The sequence below is a fragment of the Pipistrellus kuhlii genome, unplaced genomic scaffold (genome assembly GCF_014108245.1).
Source record: "Pipistrellus kuhlii isolate mPipKuh1 unplaced genomic scaffold, mPipKuh1.p scaffold_m20_p_43, whole genome shotgun sequence".
Classification (NCBI taxonomy): domain Eukaryota; kingdom Metazoa; phylum Chordata; class Mammalia; order Chiroptera; family Vespertilionidae; genus Pipistrellus; species Pipistrellus kuhlii.
Genome location: NW_023425544.1, coordinates 1,945,606 through 1,973,123, shown reverse-complemented (window position 1 = coordinate 1,973,123; position 27,518 = coordinate 1,945,606). Strand labels below are relative to the sequence as shown.

Below are 27,518 nucleotides of genomic sequence, written 5' to 3'. Positions count from 1 at the left end.
GTAAAGATGATAATTCTCAAGAATTTTAGTTTTGCAAAATTGATCTGAAATCATATGTATAAATAAGGTTTTTCCAGGCTAAATGAAATTATCCCAGTTTAGTCTGGCAACAGTGCCACACAACTTCTGAATGGCAATACTCTGAAGTAAGTGATACTGTATTATGGCAGACAAAACTTCATTGGTGGAGATGGTAATAAAAATTATCTTGGGGCACCCTGGCCCTTGTGGCTTGGTTGGTTGGAGCATTGTCCCTTGCACCAAAAGCTTGTCAGAAGATTCCCAGTCAGGGCACTGAGTTGTGGAATTGATCCCTGGTGGGGATACTTAAGTGAGGCAACCTATGAGATGTGTCTATCACAGATGGTTCTCCTTCCCTCTCTCCCTTTTCCCCCCTCCCCTCTTCTCCTCCTCCTTCCTTCCTCTCTTCCCTCTCTCTAAAATCAGTAAAACATATCTTCCAGTGAGGATTAAAAAAATAAAATTATTTAGGCAAGGCCCTGGCTGGGTAGCTCAATTGGCTATACCTTAGGCCCCACAAAATTGTTTGGTCTGGCCCTGCCAAAGCATTAGGTGTGAATTAGTTAAATGTTTGACCAAATATAGCAGGCTAATTTTTAAGTTGATAATTTTGTATGGTTTGCAATTGATGCTATAGCTATGCAAATGGCCCTTGGCAGAAAAAAGGTTCCCCACCCCTGAGTTAGAGCTTCCCCTATCCTTTCCCCTGACCACCTCCCCCCCCACCGCCACCCATATTCCAGGTCAGTCAGAATCAACCAATGAATGCATAAATAAGTGGAATAACAAATTGATGTCCCCTCCCTCCCTCCATTACCAAGGAGAATGAAATGAGGTTCTGTGTGAAGAACATAGAGTGTAGCTTTGCACTTTTTAAGAAAGTTATTTAACATTTCTTAATTTTTTTTTTGTCTGTAAGGTTAGCACCACCTGGTTTATAGGTAAACACGCCAGTTGACCAAAACCCAAGTAATTGAAACTAGTTTGCCATGTGTTCAGTTTACACAATATTCAGTTCAGCTATTGCTCCCCCATTTCCTTCTCCATTTTTTCCTGTACCTCATCCCTACCCCTTCTCACCTGCAGCTTAGACCAGATTGTATATTTCTGCAAGTAGAACTCCTCTCTATACCCTGACTCTTCCATCTGCAGCAGCAGAGAACTGGGGTAGAAAGAAATTTTAACATTCTTGAAAATGCTGCTATCCTGTCAGTTTTAATTTGGCAGAAGTCTTTAAAAGCTAATTAAACTGCCTCATCAACACAAATTATTATAGTTAAAACAAAATTTTGGTAAATTTAGAGAATTGGCTATTTGGAGATTTGACCATTTGGTGAGTTGACTTGGAACTGCTTCACAGTTATGTTTGGAGAAATTAGGCAGTCTGTGTAAAATAAAGTGCCTATTACTATACAATGGTTAGATTTACTAAAGTTCCTTTTTTCTAAGTACTCCTCCTCAGGGAACTTGAGAACTCTCACCCCCACCCCCACCAGAATTTTTTTTTTTCTTAAATATATTTTATTGATTTTTCACAGAGAGGAAGGAAGAGGGACAGAGAGCTAGAAAAATTGATGAATGAGAAACATCGACCAGCTGCCTCCTGCACACCCCCTATCGGGGATGTGCCCGCAACCAAGGTACCGTATTTTTCGGACCATAAGACGCTCCGGACCATAAGACGCACCAGTTTTTAGAGAAGGGAAATGAAGAAAAAAAGATGCTGAAACAAATAGTGTCCTAAAATATTTTCTGTGCATTAAAACCCAACATCACAGTCATAAACACATGTAATCAACCCTGTAAAGTAAACAGCAGCATTTAGAACCATTTTAGAGCCGGGCAAGCACACAGAGACCACACAGAGCCGGGCAAGTAAAAAAACTTTTTTTTTAAAGTATATGTGTAGGCTATATTTGGTCCATAAGACGCAGGGACTTTTCCCCCCCCACTTCTGGGGGGGAAAAAATGTGTCTTATGGTCCGAAAAATATGGTACATGCCTTTGACCAGAATAGAACCTGGGACCTTTAGTCCACACACTGATACTCTATCCACTGAGCCAACCTGGTTAGGGCTTAATTTGATTTTTAATCTTTAAAGCTTTCTGAATAAGAAAAAACATTTCAACTGTCATTTTTTCTTAATTTTGTATTGTGACAGTTGTTTCTTAAAAATACATAGAAATTCTGTAGTTCTATTGTTTAGTAGGTTTGTTCTACTAGTTATTACACAAGAAAAAGATTCCACTCTGAATTATTTTAAATGGCATCTATACAATTCTCTATAGAAATATTTTGCACTTGGAAAGAAATTATGAGGAATTTTCTTAGAAATCAGTTATGATAAAATGCAGGTGTAAAGATGAATGAGTGCTTATTCAGGGTTTTCTTTGGGAATTGATTATTGTATCTTTGAACATTTACTGTGGGTTCTTTTATTTTATTTTATGTATTGATTGTAGAAAGAGAGGAAGAGAGAAAGGAGAAACATTGTTGAACCACTTATTTATGCGTTCATTGGTTGATTCTTGTATGTGCCCTGACTGAAGATCGAACCTGCAACCTTGGCATATGGGGACGAATCTCTAACCAACTGAGCTTACTGTAGATTCTTAATAAATCATGTTATGAAATTTATTCCTGATCGGTTTCTAATACTAGGGGTCAGACTGGTATGGTGTGTGACTTGCCAGTGGGTTGATTGATATTTTAATAAAAATTTTCTAATACTTGGCATAAACCAAAATATATAATTCACTGCTTTGAATTAGGACACTTTGAACCTCAGGTTTCAACCCAGAGCTTAGCCAAAGGTAAGCTTTATCAACATGCCTTGGTTTAAAGTAAGAGACTTCAAACCCAGAGTTTGAAATTTTATTACCAATTCATATTACCTAGACTTTTACTACTTAAGTTTTAAATCACAAAAACTTAATTTCTTTCTTGCTTAGAGCATACCTTTGTGTTCTTCCTGTTAAAAAGAAAAGTTTTTGATTCCGACTGATTTCTTAGCTGGAATTGTGATTTAGCAACTATTTGTAAGCAAAATTAGGCTAATACTTTGTTTGTGACCATTGTTTTCCTCTGAAAATTTTGCAGTTAAGGATTGCCTTTTCTTCTTCTTAAAGGGAAATTTATTGTGTACTTACTGTGTGCTATTATATGCAGCAGCCTTATAAGGAGAGTTACATTATTACTGTCATTTTGCAGATGAGAGAACTGAGTGACTTGGCTCAGTAAATGGGAGAGATGAGATTCAAATCCAGTTCTCTGGATTCTAGGGCTCACACTCAGGGAATCTCAGTACGAGTTTCGGATAGAGGAGGACCCTAAGTTTATTGTACTTTAAAGAGTCTAGCATTTAGAAAACACTGCTTTAATGGCAGATGCAAAAATTAAAACCAAACCAGAATAATGTCTTCTCCATTTCTTGGCATAGGGATAGATGTGCTCTTTGAAAATTGCTTGTAACCTTTTTTCTTCCTTTCTTTTTCTTTTTCTTTTTCTTTCTTTCTTTCTTTCTTTCTTTCTTTCTTTCTTTTTTTTTTTTTTTTTTTTTTCCCCTTAACTGGTCATGATTTTTTTAAAAAAAAGGTACTTTATGGCCCATCCTGTATGGCCTAGTGGTTGAGCCTTGGCCTATGAACCAGGGGTTACGGTTCGATTCCTGGTCAGGGCACATATGGGTTGCAGGCTTGAGGCCAGTGTGGGGAGTGCAGGAGGCAGCCGATCAGTTATACTCTCTCATCATTGATATTTCTCTTTCTCTCACTCTCCCTTCCTCTCTGGAAAAAGAAAAGAAAAGAAAAGAAATTAAAGACACTTTATGTATTTCCAAGGGAAAGAACAAAGCCCAAAAGCCAGTTTGTGCTGTTGGAGACGATGTTCTGGGGTTTAGGACAGAACCTTACCAATCAGGGGGCAGTGTTGGCTCTGGGCATGTGACACAGAAGCTGATACTTTAAAAAAATATATATTTTATTGATTTTTTTACAGAGAGAAAGGGAGATAGAGAGCTAGAAACATCGATGAGAGTTGTCGATAAGCTGCCTCTTGCACGCCCCCTACCGGGGATGTGACTGCAACCAAGGCACATGCCCTTGACTGGAATTGAATCCAGGACCCTTCAGTCCGCAGTCCGACACTCTATCCACTGAGGCAAACAGGTTTCGGCAAAGCTGATTCTTTTTTGTGGAATGGGAAGAAATTTTAATAGTTAGTGCCTTTTAGGAAGTAAAGCAAAATACCACTAGGTTACTTAAATACTATTTGGAACAAAATTAAGAGTGAATAACTTTAACTAAAAACATGAAAAGCATAATATGGCAGGGACTATAAATAACCAGTTTCCAGGCCAGCTTGTATTTAATCAGACTTGTTTACCTTACAAGTGTACTCTTCTCATTTAGCTTTGTTAACTAATATTTGCTTCTGAAAATATGGTCTCTGACTTGTTCAGGAATGTGAGGTGTATTCAGTCAGAATTGCTATAGTCAGATCAAAACAGCTGTCTGCCAAATAATGGTTTCTTACTTTGGAAGACTGATAACTCTTCGTATTTCACTTATTGTAGTTGTGAGATGAAGGAAAGTAAGAATGCTACTCTACTATTATTTTTGTGCTAATGTTAATCTAAGAAGAACTTTACTCTGATAGAATTTATAACAGGTATTAAAAACTATAAGGAAACATGTATTATACATATAGATTATAAATTTTAGTGGGGCAGGGTAAACTAGTATCTGTAGCTATTAAACATGCCCCGATCATTTATTTTATTGGTCCAGTGATCTGAGATATAACTAGTTCTTCCAGAGGTCAATTTTCTCATGAATGCTGTAGCTTCATCAAGAAGCCAACTCTGAATAATAGCACTGAGTGATGACTTAATAAAAGGTCCTGTTCGCTGTGCTTGTGCAGAGTGGAATAGCTTCTCTAGAGAGGCTACAAACTGGTCTACATTTTTTAATCAAGAATTCTGTTTCCTAAGTAAACTTATACTTGTGGTTTGGAGGATGAAGATCAGAATGACTTCACCAACTATGATAATAATGGCTAACCCTTATTGAACATTTATTGTGTGCCAGGTACTATCTTGAATGCTTTAAATTTTTAAAATTTCATTTAATCCTCTCAGTAGTCCTGTGATGTGTATGTACAATTGTTACTCCCATTTTTAGATCAGGGAAATGCCAAAGCCTTAGGACCACGATTAGTATTTAAGGCACAGAGAGATGCTGCAGACATTCCTGTTCCACAATATCTCCCTTCTGTAAAATGAGTGTTGGGGTGGATTGAAAAGAGATTAGGGTGCTCTAAAAGGCTGCTTCTAGTTTAAAAAAAATCTAAGAATCTTAAGGGTTCCTCAAGTATTAATATTATGATTTGTACCTCTAGGACACACAATTATCAACTTTTGATAAATTCATAGACTATCGAGCTGAAAAGAATTCTAAAAAAATTGGCCAGACTTTCTCCTTTTACTGAAGAGAAAATGGAGCACAGTAGATCATACAGCATTACACAAATGCTTATTAGTAAAGTGGTCTCTTAATATCCACAGGGGATTGGTTCCAGGATCCCCCTTTGGATACTAAATCTGTGACTGTTCAAGTTCCTTGTATGAAGTGGCATAGTCTTTTCACTTGCAGAATTGAATGTCTGACTGTAGTGGAGCAAAGCTATGTTTGTCGACTTGCCACCCTAGTATATTAATTTATTGATGACTCAATATTAGGAAATTGCTCTCACATTAAAGTTGTCATAAACATTTTTATCTCTATAATGAGTTAAAATTCGGAAATAGGATTTTACGTATTATTCTTTTCAAGTTTCAAGAGATGTCAGGGAAATAAAGATTGCAAAAAGTAGCTTTTCAAATATTGAATTTGTTTATTTTTGTAATTAAGGCCATGCATGTCATGCTAATGTGTTAAAGATGAGCGAACAGGAGGTGGTTTGTAAATGGACTCATCTAAAGTGTATTCGTAGACTGAGGCCCTGTTGTTGGGAGAGTGTCAGGGTTAACTTCAAATTCTCATTTCTGGCTGTTGCAAAATCATGTGTTGTACGAATGTGGGATTTCATTAGCCAAATGGCTCTAAATAGAAGTTATCTTGTTTCGAGGTGTTTTTCTTTCTGTGTAATAGAATATAATACCATATATAATGGTAGCTACTTTCAGTAAGATTTATGTAAAATGTCAAACCAATGCCTGGCACATCGTAAAGATTTTATAAATGGCAGGTGATAGATTATCTTATACATTTCCTTGTATGTGTGCATTTTGAAATTTCTTTATCCTCCAGGCTGAATGAAGAATTATGAATAACCCCTTTTGTTACTCCAGAGAACCAGAAATTGTAAATGAAAAGTGTCAGAGGCATCAGTACATGCAGTTTTCTGAGAAATGCCTCTACTCTATTTCCATAGAAACACTAATGACCTCTGACTCATCAAACCAAACTGCCTTCCTAAACAGTTTTCACCTTCTGATTCCATAGTCACAGCCTTGAAGCTAGTAGTGTTTTTATTTTAAAAAAATAAAATATCATAATGTTGGGCTGGCTGTTCTGTCTTCAGTCTGTTTACAAGGCTGTAATTACAAAGCTAGAAGCCTGAACACTGTATGAAAGGTGATGTAGATTGATCATATGGAAGTTATTAATGTTTCCATAGAAATGTAGATACTTCTTGTAAGTGGCATTTAAGCTGAGCAGATATGTGGGCATAATAGGTTATATAATTGAGAATCCTTGGCTTCCCCTCCCTTCACTCCTTTTATTTGCCCCTAAGATTTTATGTCAAGAAAATAACATTAGGAAAAGGGCATTGTTTTTGTTGCACTTTTAAAAATGTGACCTTAACATTTGTAGGTGGGGAAAGGGAAATAAGACTGGAAGCCCTGCTAGCCAGCTTTTGCTGTATGGAATTGTGGTTCTATCTTCCTGCATTGAAAAGCATTTTCTGTTATTCCTGAGCTGTGGTTTGTCATTTTGCCTGTGAGAAGCAAAAGCTAATGGCCCAATTGGCACCTCATACACTGGCTAGAAAGGGAAGAGGCAGATGTGAATTTAATGCTCAGCCAATGGAAGAAGTGTTTCTGTGTCTGCTTGGGTCTAGGACAACTTGCAGGTTGTAAACCTGGCTGTAAGGCAGGCCATGGTCTGGCCAGTTAATGTTTGTTACTCAAAAAAACAAAAACAAAAGAACAAAACCACAACAAAAACAACCCCCTCTCCTCCATTCCTTCTCAGCCTCTATCCAAGCCATCCATTGTACCAAAAGGATGGAAGATGGAGTTGGAGGAGGGCCTTGAAAATGGGAAGAGTTCCTAGAATTTAAGGAGCTGTGGATGGTTTGTTGTTGACTGTCCCCACAAAACTCTTTTTTGTCTCTCTCTCTTTTAGCTCCTTGTGCTTTTAGTTTACTGGTTGAAATTTTGGAGTCTATATTGAAGTAGTCAGAGTTGGACTGGTAATGACAAACTTCCTAGATGTATACATTTATTTTCTTTCCTCAGTGACTGTTGCCTATAGAAAAAAGCCCCAGACTCCTCTGAATAGCAGTTGAAACCCTTTATGATATGACCCTAACTAGGGTTCCAGTCAAGCCAGCTTGCCAGATGACATTCTGTTTCCTCTCTTTACTTATGCCTTTTACATGTGGCTTTCTCAAATAGGCCTGTCTGTCTGGTGAATGCTTATTCCTTCCACATGCCCCTAACTCCATGGTTGCTGCTTCTGTTTGCTCACTGATAGTGATTCACTGACCTAATTGTATCATCTCTTTGAATTCTCACAACAATCTATGGGTGAGGAAATTGGCTCTGAGAGGTGAAGACACTTCCTAAACTAACACACATATAGTAAGTAATGGTGCCAGGATTCAAACCTATTCTCATATCAAAATTTATGCTCTTATTACTCTGCATTGCATCCTAGCTGCATGTCCATCTGTCTCAATCTATCTGTCCATCATTCACTCTCTACAGTTAGTTTTTAAATGTTATTATTTATTTCACTATCTTTAGTTTATTAGGCTTTCATTTGTTTTAAAATTTTTATTTTATATATATATATATATATATATATAAAATACATTTTACCTTTTTAATAGTTTTTAAGTGTACAGTAGATCAGTGGCATTAAATATATCCTTATTGTACTCTATAGTAAATTTTTGTCTTGTTTATTCTCTGATAGGGTCAGTCTTGTATCTTCCATGCTTAGGGTCTGCTACAGAGTGGGCAGGTACTTCACATTTGAAGGAATAAGTGATTGTATTTGCAAGCTGATGGAAATATTTTTCTGTTAACAACTGATACACTTATAAATTGGGTAATAAATAACACTAACATAGCATTTCCATAGTTCATTTTCTTTAAAACTGCAACGGAGTCCAAAAGGTGGCATAACAAATTTAGCAGAATGGAAAACTTCTTTCTAGTTTTACCTTGTCCTTTGTAATGACCCCTGGCCTTATGTGGCTACCTTAATTAAAATTAAGTAAAGTTAAAAATTCAGCGTCTCATCCTTGCCAGTGTGGCTCAGTTGGTTGTTCATCCTTCTGTGTACTGAAAAGCCGCAGGTTGGATTCTTGCCCTTGTTGTGGGCTCTATCTCCCCCATGGGGGCGTGCACAAGGCAGCTGATTGATGTTTGCTCTCATATTGACGTATCTCTCTCCCTCTCTTTCCTCTCGCCAGAAATCAGTAAAAATACTTTTTACAAAATTCAATTCCTCAGTCACAGCATGCACATTCCAAGTGCTCAGTATCCACATGTGTCTAGAGGCTACCATATTGGACAAAGAACATTTCCATTATAGGAATTTCTATTGGATATCGCTTTTTCTAGATTTTAAAGGCAGAGAATAGTAAATTGTTATTTTCTCTTAGAACTTGATATTTTTGCAAGAAATTCATAGCGGTGTAGTACTATTTCTTTCTGGAGAAAGATGTAGTTTCTCAACATTTACTGAGCAATTTATCCTGGGATCCTGGGTCATGTTTCAGTCCTGGGACTGTATATATAGATAAGGCTGAGACCAGACCTGACTGAAAAAAGAATACGGAATTTCATTGGAGACCTATCATAATTAGGGGAGACAAAGCAAATGGGAAACTGATACAAATGACCAGAGCTGGGTGGTCAAGAAAGGACGGGCGAATGACTGTTGTATATTAGTACAAATCCTGGGTAAAGATTTTTAGCTTTGTGTTGGGTATTACGGAAAACAACTTTCTCTAGAACCTTTCACAATTAGTGGCCCTGATCATGATGTGTTATGGGAAGCTCAGGGAACTGTGGGAGCATTGTGTAGGGATGGCTGATTAACCAGAGCAGTTTCAAAATCCTTTTAGACCCTTGACTTTCTTCTGGAATCTCTGCTTCATTTTATATCTCACACTTAAAATTACAGTATATAAAACTTGAATTATAGTTGACTGGGTGAAATAATATACCTCATATTTAAATAATATTATACATCATAAATATTTAACTAACACATTTTAATTTCACATTTGCAGGTCTGTTTTATTTTTCTTGGATTTTAAAATCAGTTTTTCTCTCCTCTTTTTCAAAGGTTCCTGAAAAGCCAGTAGCTTCAGTTATTGTATCTGTAGTGCCTAACTTGGACTTGTGTGTGTGGGGGAGAGGATGGGGGAGGGTGACCCTTACATTAGAATGGTGAACGAGAGTTGGCTCAGGGGGAGAAAATAGTATGTGCAAATGAATGGAGGCTAAATTATATGTTGAATTCAGGGAGCTCATTGTACAGGCATATCTTGGAAATATTGCTGGTTTGATTCCAGAGCACCACAATAAAACGAGTATCACAATAAAATGAGTTATACGTAATCTGTTTGCTGGTGTGTGTGTTTGTGTGTGTGTGTGTGTGTGGTTGTGGGGGTGTCTTGCCTTCAATTTCTAAAAAAGGCAATCTCTCTGAAGCTCAGTAAAGCAAAGTGCAATCAAACAACATATGCCTATGGTTCAGGATGGATGGAGTATACACTGTAGGAAGGGTAGGATGAGAAGCAAGAGAAAAAATTAAAGTGGCGGATCATGAAGGATATTTGTGGGTATAATTTCTGTTTGGCGGAAGTAAACGATTTTTTCTTACAGTTGTAGAATTTTACCTTTTAAGGGCCTCACCTTAATTTTGCCTTTGGGCTCCTGAGGCTTCAAAATAGACTGAGTGTGTTGTCCAGCCCTGACCAGGATCCAGGTCTTTATTAAACCACACTGCCTTCCTACTGTCAAATTAAATTAAAACATTCCTAGAGTAACATTTAACTATTTTTGTAAAAGACACATTATAGATTACAATTAGCCAGTTTCAGGCTTGAATTTGTTTACTGGCATTACTTATAAAATTTGTTCACATTTGTGAAAAAAGATGGGCACTTAAATTTTAAAATTCTTTTATGTAAATACATACTTTTAAAGTCAAACTAGTAAATAAAGAAAAAGAGAAGTAACTTTTTAACCTATCATTGTAGCCATTTATAGATTGAGGAGTCACTGATCTTTTTCTTTTTGCCAAATACCTATTGGAGAAAAACTTGTCAACTGGATCTATTTTTGAGTTAAAGAAATTTCCGCCGGGACCAGTTTGGCTCAATGAATAGAGCGTCGGCTTGGGGACTGAAGGGTCCGGGGTTCGATTTCGGTCAAGGGCATGTACCTTGGTTGCGGGCACATCCCCAGTAGGGGGTGTGCAAGAGGCAGCTGATCGATGACACACTCTCTCATCGATGTTTCTAACTCTCTATCTCTTTCCCTTCCTCTCTGTACAAAATCAATAAAATATATTTAAAAAAAAGAAAGAAAGAAATTTCCTAGACTTATCTCGATCACTTTCCACAAAGTAGGTGATTTATGTATATTTTCCAAATGTATATTGAACAAGATGGTTATTTTTGCCCCATTTCTGGAACTAAGCATAAGGTAGTTAATTAAACAAAGATAGTGGCAAATCTGGGATTTGAATCCAACTCTTAACTCAGACCAATGCCCTTTTCACCAAGCATCTGTCTTATAAGTTTAAATGTAGTAAGTGAAAAGAAAAAAAATGTGGTAAGCGAATATAAATTTTGCACTAGATTTTAGATGACTTTTGAGCATGCTGACTTGGTGATATATCTGTTTCTTTTCTATCCCATTTTAAAGTAATTTAAGTCACCAGCCAAAGACCCTGGATTTTTCAGAACGTTTCCTAATCTGTTTAATGTGTTATAATCTGTAAGGTTTTATGAGTATGTTTGTATATTTATGTGGCTTAGGAGTCTGCTTTTTACTGAACAACTCTGATAATCTTTGCCTTTGTGTTGAATTGAACACACACTGGGGTTACTTCTAGCAGTGATTTGCATTCTTTTAGTTAGGAATCATTTTGCTAGCTAGATCTGTTTCCTGAGAATCTGGGTGAGATCCTGAGGATGGATGGTCACCAGAGCTAGCCATTCCATGTTATCAGGAGCTAGGGTTCTCCATATCTTCTCAGGCCTCCTGTTCTGGTGGTGATCTGAAAAACCAGACACAGCATTATTAGCCAATGGTCTCAGGGCTGGTGGGTCGATTTTAGACATACTTATTGAATTCCATAATTGTTGCTCTTTGCAACTATGAAAGGAATTTGTTTTAAGGCATATATAAAGAGTCCTCCTTTCCTCAGGAGGTAGCATACACCTGGGATCATGGCATCAAGTAATTTACAGTCTCAGATATAAAAAGGATTCAAGAATCACAGCATGGCCATGGCCGGGTAGTACAGCTGGTTAGAGTGTTGTCCCGATATGTCCAGTTTGCAGGTTTCATCCCTGATCAGGGCACATAAAAGAAGCAACCAATGAATGCGTAAGTTGGTGGAACTACAAATTAAAGTCTCTTTCTTCTCCCCCTCCTCTCAAGTAAATAAAAAATTATAGTATATACTAAAGTGATATTGGTGATGTTTCATCCCAGGTATTTGAGGATGACATGAATAAGTCAATAGTTACCCTCCTGCCAAAACCGGTTTGGCTCAGAGGATAGAGCATCAGCCTGCGGACTGAAGGGTCCCGGGTTCGATTCCGGTCAAGGAAATGTACCTTGCTTTTGGCACATCCCCAGTAGGGGGTGTGCAAGAGGCAGCTGATCAATGATTCTCTCTCATCGATGTTTCTAACATTCTATCCCTCTTTCTTCCTCTCTATAAAAAATCAATAAAATATATTTAAAGTCACTTCTGTTCAATTAAAAAAAAAGTTACTCTCCTATAATGTGCTCTTTGCTACCACAGGCATAGCACTGGATTGGGTTATTCCTAGGGATTAGTAATAGCTCACATACGTTGAGCTCTGACTTTGTCAAATATTGTGCAAAGCCTTTACATTCACTATCTCATCTACAACAGTAGATGCTGTTGTTAATCCCTATTTATTAAATATATTTTATTGTTTTGGGTTTTTTGTTGTTGTTGTTGTTTTTTGGGTTTTTTTTGCAGAAAGGAAGGGAGAGGAATAGAGAGTTAGAAACATCAATCAGCTGCCTCCTGCACACTCTCCACTGGGTATGTGTCCACAACCAAGGAACATGCCCTTGTCTGGAATTGAACTTGGGACCCTTGAGTCTGCGGGTCAATGCACTATCTACTGAGCCAAACTGGTTAGGGTTTAATCCCTATTTATTAAGTTAGGGTCCATCCTTCTTGGGTCATATGGACTGAAAGTGTTAAAGGGATAAGTCTCCAAAGAAAAATCAGGATGCCATTAATGGAAGAAGGGGGGGATGGTGTGGGGCCTTGGGCCTTCTTTTGGATGTTCTGGGTCTCTCTGACTCAGCTGCAGTTTGATCGGTAGGTTTAGATTTCAAAGGACCAGGCCATTCATATGCAAAAGCCTTTGCACACAGCTTGGGTGGGGCCAGGTCTCAGGGCGGAGCAAACAACAATGCCTTCCTGTCATCCCTGCCCTCAGAGCCCCCCCCCCCCCCCCCCCCCTGGTCTCAGTGTCCCTTGGTAATCAATCGCTGCAAGCACCTCTGAGAGAAAGCCGCCCTCGAGTTCTAGCTGCTGCCAGACAGTCCAGTTTCTCCCCTTATGAGTCTGGGTCCCCAGAGTCTTGCCCAGAACTGGAGTTCAGAGCAATCGGAAGCTTGTGGCTCCCTCTGGATTGAAAAAGACAGCCACATACTTAAATGCCAGCCTCCGTACCTCTGCACTTTACTTCTGCAGCTCCTTTGAGTCTCAGTGTGCTTTTCTCTTTCCTTCTAGTTGTAGAATTTCCATTCAGCTAGCTCTCCTGTGGTTCTGGATGATGTCAGTTTTGTCTTTTAGTTGTAGTTTTGAAGTGGTTGTGGGAGGCAGCAAGATCAGGTGTTTACCTATGCCAACATCTTGGTTTCTCCACTAGAACTAGGATTTAAATCCAAATTTGACTTCTGAATCTGGATTTTAAAAAATACTATTGTATATAATATTTGCATTTTTATAGTTGGTGTCACCTTGGAGTAAATCACAAATCATAAAATCTTTTTCTTGTTGTTTTCTCTTTAGGTTTTTGTCAGGATGACTTGGCAGAGCTCGACCCAGGCACTAGTAAGTTCTGAATGTTCCCCAGTGTTTGTGATGAAAAAAGGATGTGTATTTGTACTTTTAAGTGTATAACTTCAGATGTCACGGGTAGGCCTTTATTGACTCAGATTTTATTTTCTCTTAATTTATAATTATGGGGAGGGCATTGTATCTTTCCTACTTATGCTGTTCTTTTCTTTTTCTGATCCTATTCAATGGCCAGGATTGAGCCCATTTTTAGAACATTGGTTTGCTGGAAATATCTATTTACTTCTAAACTCCTTTTTCTATCCATCCATCGTCCCATGAAACCAGTAACAATAATTATACTTTCATTTATGTACACATACAATCATATACCCACAAACACTCTTCTAAAGTATTGATTAGTTTTGACATAATTTTTTTTCAAAAGGATTATGCTTGGTTTAGGTATTTAAAATTGATAAATTTTATGCCAGAGTTTAATTTCTGAAGCACCTTCATCTACATTCTTAAGGGGATTATATGAGAGTAATTATTTCATGGTCTAATTAAATGATGCTTTTCAGGACTATATAAGTCTTTTTAAAAAAAATAGTTTATTGATTATTAGAAAGAGAGGAAAGGAGAGGGAGAGGGAGAGAGAAACATGGTTGTGAGAACACAACATAAATTGGCTGCCTCCTACACGTCCCCTAGGGATCTAAGGCCAAAACCCTAATATGTGCCCTTGACCAGGAATTAAACCAGCAACCTCTTGGTGCATGGGATGATGCTCAACCATTGAGCCACACTGGCCAGGGCAGGACTATCTAAGTCTTGATCATAGATAATCACTTGTGTTTCCAGTGCTCTCAAAATGTGGCATTTGCCCGGCCAGCGTGGCTCAATGGTTGAGCGTCAACCTATGAGGTCATGGTCTGATTTCCGGTCAGAGCACATTCCTGGGTTGAGGGCTTGATTCCCAGTGTGTGGCATGCAGGGGGCAGGTGATCAATGATTCTCTCTCATCATTGATTTTCTCTCTCTCTCTTCTTCTCCCTTCCTCTCTGAAATTAATAAAAAAAATTTTTTTAAATGTGGTATTTATCATTCTCAGATATTGTTATATCTATTAGAAATAGGACATGGGAATATGCAGTATATATAAACCTTATTTTGCTATAAAAGCCCAAAAGTCTGATGATAATTTAGATTGAGAATCCATGCATGATCTGGAGTTGTTTTTCTAGTTCTGTTACATTTTAGTGTCATGGGACTGGCTATTTGTTACCAATCTGCTGTTGGGGTAAGTGGTAAAGTTCGCCTTCTTACCATCCTGGCTAACTAATGTCATTTTTCTGATGTTGTGGACCTTCTCCCATACCACCCTCATCCCCCATACACACCTTAACAGTATAAACATTTATGTTTGTTCAACTAATACTTATTAATGGCAGGACAAAATAAATCCCACAAAGCTTATTAAACACAACGGAAATGGACTTGTTCTTCTAGAAGCTGGAAAGTTCGGAATCAGTTTTGTAGGTAGTATAGACTCAGTTTATCCTGCTCTGCCACCTGAAATTCCAGTACTATCAGTGAACGTGCCAATTTCTCTTTGTCCTCTTATGAATAGCCTTCATTTAGGAGGAGGAAAAGGTAAATTCTTGAGTTATGCTTCTTTCTTAAAATAATTTTTGAACACTAGAAAGGATATTAAGATGCCTTGTAATATTTCAGGCAGAACTATACATATGCATAAAATATGTCAGTTAATTGAAGACTCAGATATTGAGTGTTTCTCTGCTCCAGGTCCATTTCTATGCTCTAGGGATATACAAGTCTAGGTCCTGCCTTCATGTATTAACTCTGTATTGGAAAATCTTTTCTTATCTCGAATTATTGGAAAAAAACATATTTAAACCTCTAATTTAGCACATAGTACCTAAACTTATTCTCTTTTTCTGCACTTAGTAATAATTGAAAACAAATCATGCCCATCTTCTAGGAAAGACTCTTGTTATTTTCATAAGATTATTACTGGATGATTCTTCTTTCTGGGCCAACTAATTCTGATTCATTTAACATTTCTGCATAGACTTTCTAGCTAGATATGTGACTTATAGACCTTTCCATTCCATGAGAATAAATATTTTATCACCTATAATAATAAAAGCATAATATACAATTAGACCGGACAACCAAATAATCTTCCAGACAACCTTCTCTATGAAGCCGGGCCGCCAGCGCTGCGAGGGCCAAACCCCTTGCATGAATTTTGTGCATTGGGCCTCTACTTTTATATATCAGTACACAAGGGAAGAAAAGATCACTTTTCTTTTGAGTTGTGCTTAGTTTATGTGTTTAATAGTAATATTTTCAGTAATGCTCATAATATTTTTGTGAAGTTAGTGTTTTGTTCTTTCTCTTGAAAGAAATACATGCAAGTCTGATATTATAACAAATGGACAAAAATAAAATTTTATTATTTTTATTGAACCAATCTTGGAGTTCAAATGAGCATGGTCAGCTCTACTGAGCGATGGGGAATCTCAAGACTAAAATGGTCTGTATGTGTTGTGCTAAATTGGTTGTTGTTGATATTGCAAATTCCTTGGCTTCTGACTGGGACGGTATGACATCTCCTATGTTAATACTTCATGACTTTCGCACATAAGATTGAGAACAATAGGGATTTCTTTTGATGCATCTTGACCATTTGGAGGTCCCAATGGCTTCCCCAATCCTCCCCAATTCCTAATAGGGAAAACCTGCTCAAACTTGCTTATTTTGAATGAGAAAATACCATTGTTGCTGATTTCCCATTGTGCCTGGCAGTGGTGGTAGACAGTCACTTTTGGGGACAACAGGTGGGATGTGTTGGAACTAGATGAGGAAGGAATTACTTTGTCCAATTTAAATGGCCTCTTTTTAAAACACCTTTTCTTGTAATAGAACAGATAGATAGCCATGTTTAGAATATGGGCAGCTGTCCACACTCTGACCGCCTTCCTATGATTCTTGGGCTTCCTGGAGTCCAATGTTAGGGCACAGGTTCAGGCTAAGTTCATTTCTACAAGAAGCATCTCTGTACCCTGCCTTATTAGCATAAGCTAGGGACAAGGGCAGTCAAAGGTCAAGAGAAGTTCAAAACAGCATAACCTTTCTGTGCTTCTGTTTCCAAATAACCCCAGTCTGCCCTGCTCCCCGTTTTTCCCTCAGCCATCATGTTTACTGTGTAGTTGTAAAACCCAAGAGAACAAGGACTGACTTGATACAGGGAAGTTAGAGAATAGAAGTCATTGTTGCTTAAAACAGGAGAAATAATTGATTTATGTTTGGGGGCCAATTAGGTTATAAAACAGGAATAGTAAAGGGATCTGTGACTTAAGGACCGCTACTTACTCTGATTTCTGCCCCACAGACAAGGGGCTCCCCAATAAAGGCTGTTAGCTTTCTAGGCTAAATTATTAATTCCTTTCATGCCTCTCAGGGATTGTAAACAGCACATAATAGGAAAACAATTGATACTGTTCAGTCATTGGCCAGAGAGAGGGTCAAAGGGTAAATAGTTGGATTAGCAACAGCTGTTCTTCCTCCAAAGTCAAACTTTCAGCAAAGTCATTTCTGAGTTTTTGGCCTGTAAATAATGAGACCCGTTTCTCTACTTATAAAATAATTCTACAAACAATTAGATAGTAAACATTGACCAAAATTGAAAATACTCATTTTAATTCAGCTTTCAAAGTTGAAGATGAGCATCCTTTTTGGTATGTGCTAACTGTATTGTTTGATGTTCAAAGAGTATTATCCCAAGGAAAGGAACTACTTGAAGTTAGAGTAGGTACTTTTTAACTGTTTTTTACCAACTGCTTAAAGATCTTGGGATAGCCCTTGCTGGTTTGGTTCAGTGGATAGAGCGACAGACTGCAGACTGAAGGGTCCCAGATTCCATTCGTGTCAAGGGCACATGCCCAGGTTGCGGGTTTGGTCCCCAGGAGGGGGCGTGCAGGCGGCAGCCAATCAATGATTCTCTCTCATCAGTCATGTTTCTGTCTCTCCCTCTTCCTTCATCTCTGAAATAAATAAAAATATATATTTTTTAAAAAGATCTTGATATAGGTTGATGAAAAGAAAAAATTGACTTTTTTAGTAGGACAATGCATGTTCATTATGGAAAACACACACACTCACTCTCCATATATATATAATATCCATCCCTGATCTCACCACCTGGAAATAGCCATTGTTTCTTTTTGAGAATATGTCCTTCCATTTGTATCCGAGCTTATTTCTTTGACAAATATATTTCTTTTAAATTTTTGTTTATTGATTTTAGGGAGAGAGAGAGAGAAACATCAATTTGTTATTGCACTATTTACACATTCATTGGTTGATTTTTAAAAATATATATATATTTTATTGATTTTTTACAGAGAGAAAGAGGGAGGGATAGAGAGTTAAAAAGATCAATGAGAGAGAATCATTGATCAGCTGCCTCTTGCACACCCCCTATTGGGGATGTGCCCTCAACCAAGGTACATTCTCTTGACCGGAATCGAACCCGGGACCTTTCAGTACTCAGGCCGATGCTCTATCCACTGAGCCAAACCAGTTTTGGCCATTGGTTGATTTTTGTATATGCTTTGACTCGCAACCTTGGCGTAATTGGGACGGTTCTCTAACCAAATGTCCATGGTTTTGTATATTTTTAAAAACTTTTTATTTCATTATTTTTTTTGAGAGTGTAACAGAGAAACAGAAACATTGATTTGTTGTTCACTATTTATGCAATCATTGGTTGATTTTTGAATGTGCCCTGACCAGGGATTGAACCTGCAACCTTGGCATATTAGGGCGATGCTCCAACCAAGTGAGCTAGCTACTTGGCCTGGGCTGAGCTTATTTTTTGCATAATTAAGTAGCAATTGTAATATATATATATACAATTTTGTATCCTGTCCCCCTCATCTCCCCTCAGCATTAGATTGGAAATATTATTTCAAGTCATGAAGCATTTTTCATAAATATTTTTAATGATAGGATAATATTTCATTATAATAACTTTACCATGATTTATTTATCTGTTCTCCTATTGTTGGACATTTAGATTGCTTCCAGTTTTTTGTACATCTCTCTATATAAAAGGCAAAGTGTCTGACCATCCTACCAACCAACCAGCCGGTACATATGACATGCACTGGCAACCTAAAAATAAACATATAAAGCTCTCACTGGCACCAGTCACATATGTGTTTTAATTTTATGACTAGAGGCCTGGTGCACGAAATTCATACACGTGTGTGAGTGTGTGTGTGTGTGTGTGTGTGTGGGTGGGGGTATCCCAATTGACCAGCTTGCACCCTCTCCAATCTGGGACCCCATCAGGATCGGGCCTAAACGGGCAGTTGGACATCCCTCTCACAATCCAGGACTGCTGGCTCCCAACTGCTCACCTGCCTGCCCACCTGATTGCCCCTAACCACTTCTGCCTGCCAGCCTAATCACCCCCTAGCCACTCCCTGCCAGCCTGATTGATGCCTAATTGCCCTCCCCTGCCAACCTCGTCACCTTGCTCCCCGGTAACTCCTAACTGCCCTCTCCTGCTCCCCAGTAATTCCTAACTGCCTTCCCTTGCCAGCCTGGTCACCCCAAACTGCCCTCCCCTACAGGCTTGGTCCCCCCCCCCCCCCCCACAACTGCCTTCCCCTGCTAGATATCTTGTGGTGGCCATCTTATGACCACATGGGGGTGGCCATCTTGTGTTTTGGAGTGATGGTCAATTTGCATATTACTCTTTTATTAGTTAGGATACTATATTATATATACTATTTTGACATGTAGTTTTTTGCAGTAATGTAATTACCACACAAATCTTCTAATTAATTTCCTTTCAATGTGTACTAATCCGTGCACCAGACCACTAGTTGTAAATAATACCACAGTTAACATGTTTTTGTATACATCTTTTGTCTGCATTTCAGTTGAACCCTTTAGTTCAAAATATTTTAGAATTAAGAGCATGGGCTATGGCTCAAGATTGCTTGGCTTCAATATTTATTAGCTCTGTAATCTTGGCTAAGTTTAATCTCTCTGTGCCTCAGTGTTTCCATCTGTAAAACGGGGGCAATAAAAGGTTATTCCTGCCGAAGCTGGTTTGGCTCAGTGGTAGAGTGTCAGTCTGTAGACTGAAAGGTCCCAGGTTCGATTCCGGCCAAAGGTTGCGGACACATCCCCGGTAGGGGGTGTGCAAGAGGCAGCTGGTCAATGTTTCTCTCTCATCGACGTTTCTAGCTATCTCTCCCTTTCTCTCTGTTAAAAATCAATAAAATATATTAAAAACAAAAACAAAAACAAGCAAACCATTAAAAAAAAAGTTATTCCTACTTTACAGGACTGTTGTGAGGGCTGTTGTAAAGTAATATATGTATTTAGAATAATGCTTGGCAAATCGTAAACACTATTAAGTTTGCTGTTTTAGGCTGTACAAGGTAAAGTTGAAATTCTCAGTCTGCACTCAAGGGCTGTAGTAACTGCACTTTATTCAGTTAGACTAGCCTGTGTTTCTTAATGATACAAAGGTAAGTCATTCCAGATGTTAGCAGGTGTAAGTTACTGCTTTGTAAGTAGTTTCCTCAGAGGAGCAGAGCTCATGCGCTGCTGACCACTTTGGCTAAGACTGTTCTTTACCATCTGGTTGATTGTTAGAATATTTTGGGCCTCTTTCCCCAACCAGCAGCAGGTAACCTCCCAAATGACCATCTGCTAACCCATTTATTTAACCTCTTAGGAAACTGAAGAGTTAATCCCCTGCCTATTAAAACAATACTCAGACTATGCACTTTCTCTTTGGGAAGTAGCAAAGCGAGCATGCTGAGGGGGAAAATTGTGTAATTAAATATTTGACTATTAATCATTTTTAAAACACTGCATAATACAGATTCTTGCTAACCTAGACTATATATATAGTCTTCTACTGATCAAGGATGTGGATAAATGAGCATTTCAAAAGAAACTTGAAAGTTAAATTTAATCTTTGCCCTCTCTTGCCATACTAATAGCCACCAAATAGGGATCCATGGGTAAATGGTAGGATGAACAGGCAAGAGATTTCTTTGGCTCAGATTAAGGATTTGTCCATTTATCGGATAGATTCTTTTTTTGAAAAAAATGAAGATAAGTTCACAAATCTCCCTTGTTTTCCCCTTATGTCACCTTTCCTCCACAACATTCTGTTAGTGATTTAGGTATTTTGCAGTCATAACTGTTCCAAGAGCCTGCTTTTTCAGCTCAATGTGCTAGATCACTGATAGATCAAGTCTCCTGAATGTGACCTTTTTGCTGAGAAGATCTAACATTGGGTCTGGATTTCTGATAAGGATTCTTTTGAACAGGGTGGGAGTGGCTTGAGGTCCAGAGCTCAGGCTGAGCTCTCATCCCCTTGACCTCTGCCCCTGCTTCAGAGTTTATACTGACTTGGTAGGGACTCCCTATGGAGCCAAGAGTTTAGGACTTGTTTACAATTGATGAAAAGATAGTTGCATTCAAAAGCTATTGTTGGGACCTTGGATAGTCAAGAATCTCTGTCATTATCTCTGGTGGCTGCAGGGAATGAATATCTGGGTCTGGAGATTTATAATGATGACTAAGAAGGAATGAGAAAAAACTCTGACACTGGAGTGGTTGCTGAAATTGTTCTTCCTAACGGAGCAGTACTGCAGTAACATTTTTGAGATCAGAGAAAGATTTATATAAACATCTGTTTTATTTCATTTAAAAAAGTTGAAAATGCTTGTTTAAATTCAATAGGATAACAAAGGGAGATGTGTGGGAAATTTTCTCTTCCTTTTTTGGTGTCTCACTGAAGAGAAAATTTGCTGTTAGATAAATGTATCAAGTGGAGGGAGCCCTAGATTATTACAGCCACCCTCTTCTAAGTTATGCATAGTTTTACAAGTTAGCGTTTTTTTTTTTTTCTAAAAAAAAAATTTTACGGTGTACTGTATGTATGCTGAGGAGAATAAGGCAACTCAGTCGTAAATGAGACCTCATATGCTTTTTCTGAGCACACTTGGGTCACTTAGCAATGCTTTAGCTTCTGTTATATAATCTTTTTTTTTTTTTTTTTTTTTTTATACCCAATGTTTGTAGATATGAATCTGGGAAAAAGAAGATAAGCATTTTTTTTCTGAAGGCTTTAGTAGTCACTGTGAACCAAAAGTAAACAAATACATCTCCTGTTGGTAAGCAGAGGAAGAAATAAGCATCTATAATAATACTAATAAAAAAAAGTATAGTATGCTAATTAGACCAGACATCCGGAAGGACAATCTGAAGCCAGGGCTTCGAGGGAAGCCCAGGTCTCGAGTGCCAGAGGGAAGCCATTGTCGGCAGCCGGGGGAAGGAAGGCCTACACGTGCATGAATTTCGTGCATCAGGGCTCTAGTCATGAATATAACAAGATTCAAAATGATAATGTGTCACATCTTTTTTACCTTAGTACATAATTGCATGTGCTAACTGTATCTGGCTTATAGATGTATTTTGTTGGCTACCTGGATGTTTAAATAAAAACATGTTTTTTGCCAACATTTAAAACCTGCAAAAGTTTCATAAAAATTTGAGTTTTTGGCCTTCTTGAAATTGGAAGATCTAACATGTTGTCTGGATTCTACATATGGCACCTTTTGGCTGGAACAGAATAGGCTGCCCTAGTTAAATGAACGTGTTCTCAGGTGAGCAAACACTCCCATATGGCCTTCATTCATTTATGTTTTCTGTCAGTCTTCTGTAGGCATTTGAGTTTGCAGATCCTATATTAAAGAATGCCAATTGTCAGTGTAGTTGTTGTGGGAAAATGGGAACTCTTAGGAGTGTAATCTAATAATAACCACAAAACTGAAAATGTACAGGTTTATTTGTGCAGGTTTAGCAGTTTAAAATTTAAAAATTAAAAATTGCAGAGTTAGCAGTTAATAAATATTCATAGGTATTTGTAAGTATTTATAGGTATTCTATAAGAAATGACAGGTATGCAAAAATGTATATTCACAGGTATTCCTTTCAGCATTTAATAGCAAAAAGATTAGAAACAGCTCATAAGTTAAATAGGGAAGTAATTTAATGGATTGTGGTTATTCATGCAATGGAATACTATGGAATCATTAAGAAGAAGGCAGATTGTAGCCTGGAAGAAGATACACTGAATTATTTATTAGTAGTATCTTTGGGTGAATGGGATTGTAGGGTAATTTTTATTCCTACATTTTATTTTTTATTTCTTAACAAGGCTCTTATATTAAATAAAGGTATAGTATGTTTAAAATAAAAAATCTCTGGTTCTCATTTTCAGCTACCAAATTTCCAAGGTGGTTCTGCCAAATTGAACCACCCAGGCTCCAACTTCCCACTTAGATCAAGATTTTACATTCTTGTTCCTTGAAATTGCTCAAAGGAAGGGGAATCAATGTCTTCAAGTAGCAGGAGCCATCTTGAAGCCCAAGAACCAGGGTAAAAGCCTAGAGTAGCATTTCAGGCATCTACTTGCAGCTCTGCCCCCGTTCACTAATCAGGTTATCAGAATTGGCCTCCTTTGTTGTCAGGCTTTCCACTACGGTACTGAGAATGAGGGGAGCCTTAGTAGCTTCTCATATGAATCATGCTCTCCTGGCAGTTGCAGGGTTATGTTGATAAAAGTGACCCGAATGGAAAGGTAGAATGGTACAGTGGAAAAATGAGGGAGAGTTTGCATCTTTGCCATTTCCTTGCTGGTCATAATGTATTATCATTTTAAAAATTGAGCCAGCCTGGAAATCCTGGGGTAAGCTTCATATAGTCAAGATATATTATAATTTGTATATATTGCAAATTAAACTTGGCAATTTTTTGTGTGGATTTTTGTGATTATGTTCATAAGAGTCAAGGCATATTTTCTTAACCTATGTGCCATACTGCCTCCTAAAATTTTTATTTAACTCATTATTTTGGACACATTTCTTTTTATTTTATTTATGTGAACCTGTCTTATTTTATTTATTTATTTTTACTAACTTTCTGGATAGGCATAAGAGCTCTTCTTCTACTTAAAGTTTGAAGTCTCCATCTAGTGGTATCTTGAAAGCATAGAGATGAGAACCTGTGATAATGCATTGGCATTTATTCCTATTTGGTCCACTAGGTGGCAACAAGCCCTAACTGAAGAGCCAAGAGCAAGGACTTAGAAAAATACAAGAAAACAATGCTTATACGGTAAAACTCATAATTAAACAACAGAAAATCAAGATTTTCTGAAAAATAATACTGCTAGGCCTCAAAATCTGAGAAAAGGAATGAGCCTTTAGCTCATTCTAAGAGCATGTATGAAAACTCTAAAAATAGGGGGCCCTGACTGGGTAGCTAAGGGTTATAGTATTATCCTTATATGTCAAGGTTGTGGGTTTGATCCCAGGTCAGTGGCACATACAAGCATTAACCAATGAGTGCATAAATAAGTGGAACAATAAACATCGTTCTCTCCCCTACATCTTCCTCATCCTCTCTCTCTCAAAAAAAATGTATAGATAGATAGATACTGCCTCCTTTCCCTTGCCCCTCAAACTTCAGAATCTTGGCTTATTCAGAAGTGGCTCTCCAGTCACATTTCTTTGACTGTGGTATAGTTCATATTTGGAGCATATGAATTTTAAAAATAAGGATACTATTGAGGTAATACCTATCATTATACACAGCATGCATCAGACTAATTTGAAAATGTTGATTGAGTCATAATTGAAGATTAAAAAGCAAGAATAGCAACAATTGAAAGCTGCTGTTGATTCCCCTAGCAGTTCTGAGAATTATACGATTTTCAGCCTATTTTATGTATGTGCTTGCAGTAGGATATTTGCAACATTGCCGCTCATTTTGTAGTAGCCAGTCTTCTTAGTATAATATGAAAGACTCTCTTATTAATTTTGGGGGTTAGGTTTACGCTTAGTTGGATTTTATGAGTAGTTAACGAACTACTTTAAGTAACCTTTATTCATAAGTAGAAATGAATTGAACATCAGTCATAAGATGGAGATGAATGTTGAATTAATTCTTTACATTTGAGAATCTTAGAGCTAAAAGATTGGGAAGGAGGAGAGGGAGGAAAATAGCTACAGACTAGCTAGAAGGAGGCTTAGTGCAACGAGCCTTTGAAACTTAGATGTGAAATAGAAAAGAGGTGTTTTTGGTGTCTTAATCTCACTATTCTGGGTATATATGTGTATGTAGAAATATACTAATAGCTCTAATACTATTGATAGAATTGCTACTCATTATGTAATAAGTTCTGTTGACAGAATAGTTACGTGAATCAATAACATCAAATTGTTTTTCCTTGTGTTGAATGGAATGGATTTATGTAATTGAAAAGGAAATAAAATCCTTTATGTAAAGATTTTGTGCTGGAACTTTTGTTGATTTGTTGTGTCTGGATTGTTTAGCATCTTAGTTGTCCAGTATTCTGTCAGCATAACTAAGATGCAGTATGCCAAGCCCTAAACATGATTTTTTAAAAAATATATATTTTATTGATTTTACACAGAGAGGAATTGAGAGGGATGGAGAGTTAGAAACGTCAATGAGAGAGAAACATTGACCAGCTGCCTCTTGCACATCCCCCACTGAGGATCTGCCTGCTACCAATGCACATGCCCTTGACTGGAATCGAACCCGGGACTTTTCAGTCCGTAGGCCGATGCTCTATCCATGAGCCAAACCGGTTTCGGCCCTAACATGATTTTTATCAAAATAATCTTAGTTGTGAGATTTACTTTCTGTTCCTTTCTCTGTCTTTGTCTCTGTCTCTGTCTCTGTCTCTCTGAGAGGTTTTGTTATACAAAAACTTAAAATTAAAATGCCTTAGTCACCCTTTCCTAATAGACATAATTTTGACAATTATCTTTAACCAAAAATATATTACATTCTCTTTACTTAATGTGAGTTCTAATGTTAGTTTCAACCTCTGACCTTTGTTTTCTCTTTTGAAACAGGATAAAAATATCACCAAGCAAACATCTCATAAGTGACATTGGTAAATTAGTGGAAATGGTGCTACAAATGCAGATGAAAGATCAAAGATTCATTTTCAAAGCTTCAAAAATTCAATGGGAAAAATAATACAATGGGAATAGGAACATTTGGGAGAAATAGATTTGGATTGAGAGTTGTTATGGCTGCTCACAAGTTAGTAATATAGTGCTGTCATGTGTAAAGAATACCATCCGGCAGGAATTACTGTTGATTAGTCGTCGTCTTCTTTTTAAAAATATACTTCTTTATTGATTTCAAAGAGGGTGGAATTTCAGACAGGAAAGGAGAGGGAAAGGGAGAGGGAGAGGGAGAGGGAGAGGGAGTGGGAGGGGGAGAGAGAGAGAGGGAGAAAGGGGGAGAGAGAGAAACACCCGTGACCTGGCGCGCACACACAGAGATCTTAGTATGTTGTTTAGTATCTCTCAGGTTCTGTCCAAAATGTTTTACATGTATTCTTACTCTTCAAGAAGACCTGTCAAGTAAATACTATTACCTCATCTCCTATGATGACACAGATTTACTACTAAAGGTGAACTAATTTGTCAAGGTTCATATAGCTGGCTCAAGCTCTTCACCATTAGCTTTCCAGATATATATTTTCATCCATGACTATCACTGCAAAAAACTGTTCTAAGACTATCAGTAATATTTTAAATTTTCTGCCTTTTCTGGCCTTGTCTCCATGACCTCTTCTCTGCCTTCTACATGCTTTAGCCACACTTTTAATTTTATGAAAGCACTATGCCCTATGTACACATGCCATACATTCCCTCTAATTGGAATGCTCACCCCACCAGCCTCACCCAGGTCATTTGCACTTACCTTTCGAGTCTTCATTTAAATGTCACTTTCTTCAGGTTACCTCCCAGACCTTTCTCACTTCCAAGACTGGATTGGTCTCTTCCAATATTTGCTCCCATAGTATTGTACTTTAGTTTTCTATTTTGCAGAACTTTTCACACTTGGAATTATTTGTCCATTAGAATTTGGCCTGTCATTTGTACTATATACTTTTGTTTCCTCCATATTTTCTGGCATTTGTTGTAGTTGAAGTGCATGGTAGGTGTCCAATTACTATTTGTTACCTATCTTTTTTTCTGAACATTCTTTCTTAACTCCATGCTTATAAATCACAAATGTGTATTCTCTGTTCAAAATATGAACAACTGTGTTAATTGCTTAGTGCACTCCAAGGCTCTTAATCTAGTCAAGAGAGTTTGGCACCATTTTGACTTCTTGCTATCTTTTCTGTTTGAGCCAGTTCCTTGGAAGTTGAAACTGTTTTATTGAGCCAGAAAGATGGCCACACTATTTTAATTGAAAAAAAAGTTATGAAACGTGTAACTTGTGAGATTTTATCTAAATATAAATTCATGTATTTTAAATCTCTCTGAAATATTTGAGAGGATACATACTATGGATGGGAGGAGCTAACCAGTGGACTTTAGTTTTCTCTTTTGTATGAATTTTTCAGTGACTAAATAAAAACAGCTATTTTGAAAAAAGAAAACAAAAAGAAAGCTAAAATTGCTTGAGATAACCTTTCTATTTCCCCCAGTCCATTTGTGCAATACATTTCTCTTTTTCTGTCTCTCTTTTTCCCTTTCAGATATCTCTTTCTTTCTCCTCCTATTGCATTCTTTAATTCTCACTTTTGCTGTGAGAATCTGTTTCTATTCCAAACTTAAGTATATGTTAAATTATTCATTGATCAGGGTTCTTATTTTCTGTCATAATCAAATGAAAAATTTAATGGCTCATCGTAGCTTATGTTATAGGATTAAAAAGATTGAATATTGCATTTTAAATTTTATTAAGAAAAGTGAGCCCTAGATTTTTTTTTTTTTTTTTTGCTTAATGGATAGAGCGTCAGCCTGTGGAATAAAAGGTCCGGGTTTGATTCCGGCCAAGGGCAC

At 37.6% G+C, this 27,518-nt stretch overlaps 1 protein-coding gene across 2 annotated transcripts in view; it reads left to right on the top strand.

Annotated features, from left to right (window-relative positions):
• NR6A1 (nuclear receptor subfamily 6 group A member 1) overlaps positions 1 to 27,518 on the top strand; it is a 147,477-nt gene that overhangs the window by 15,978 nt on the left and 103,981 nt on the right. For both annotated transcript variants that reach the window (XM_036411962.2, XM_036411961.2), the window contains exon 2: positions 13,564 to 13,605. In XM_036411962.2, coding sequence (XP_036267855.1) covers positions 13,564 to 13,605 — 42 coding nt within the window. The remainder of the gene's footprint in view (positions 1 to 13,563; positions 13,606 to 27,518) is intronic.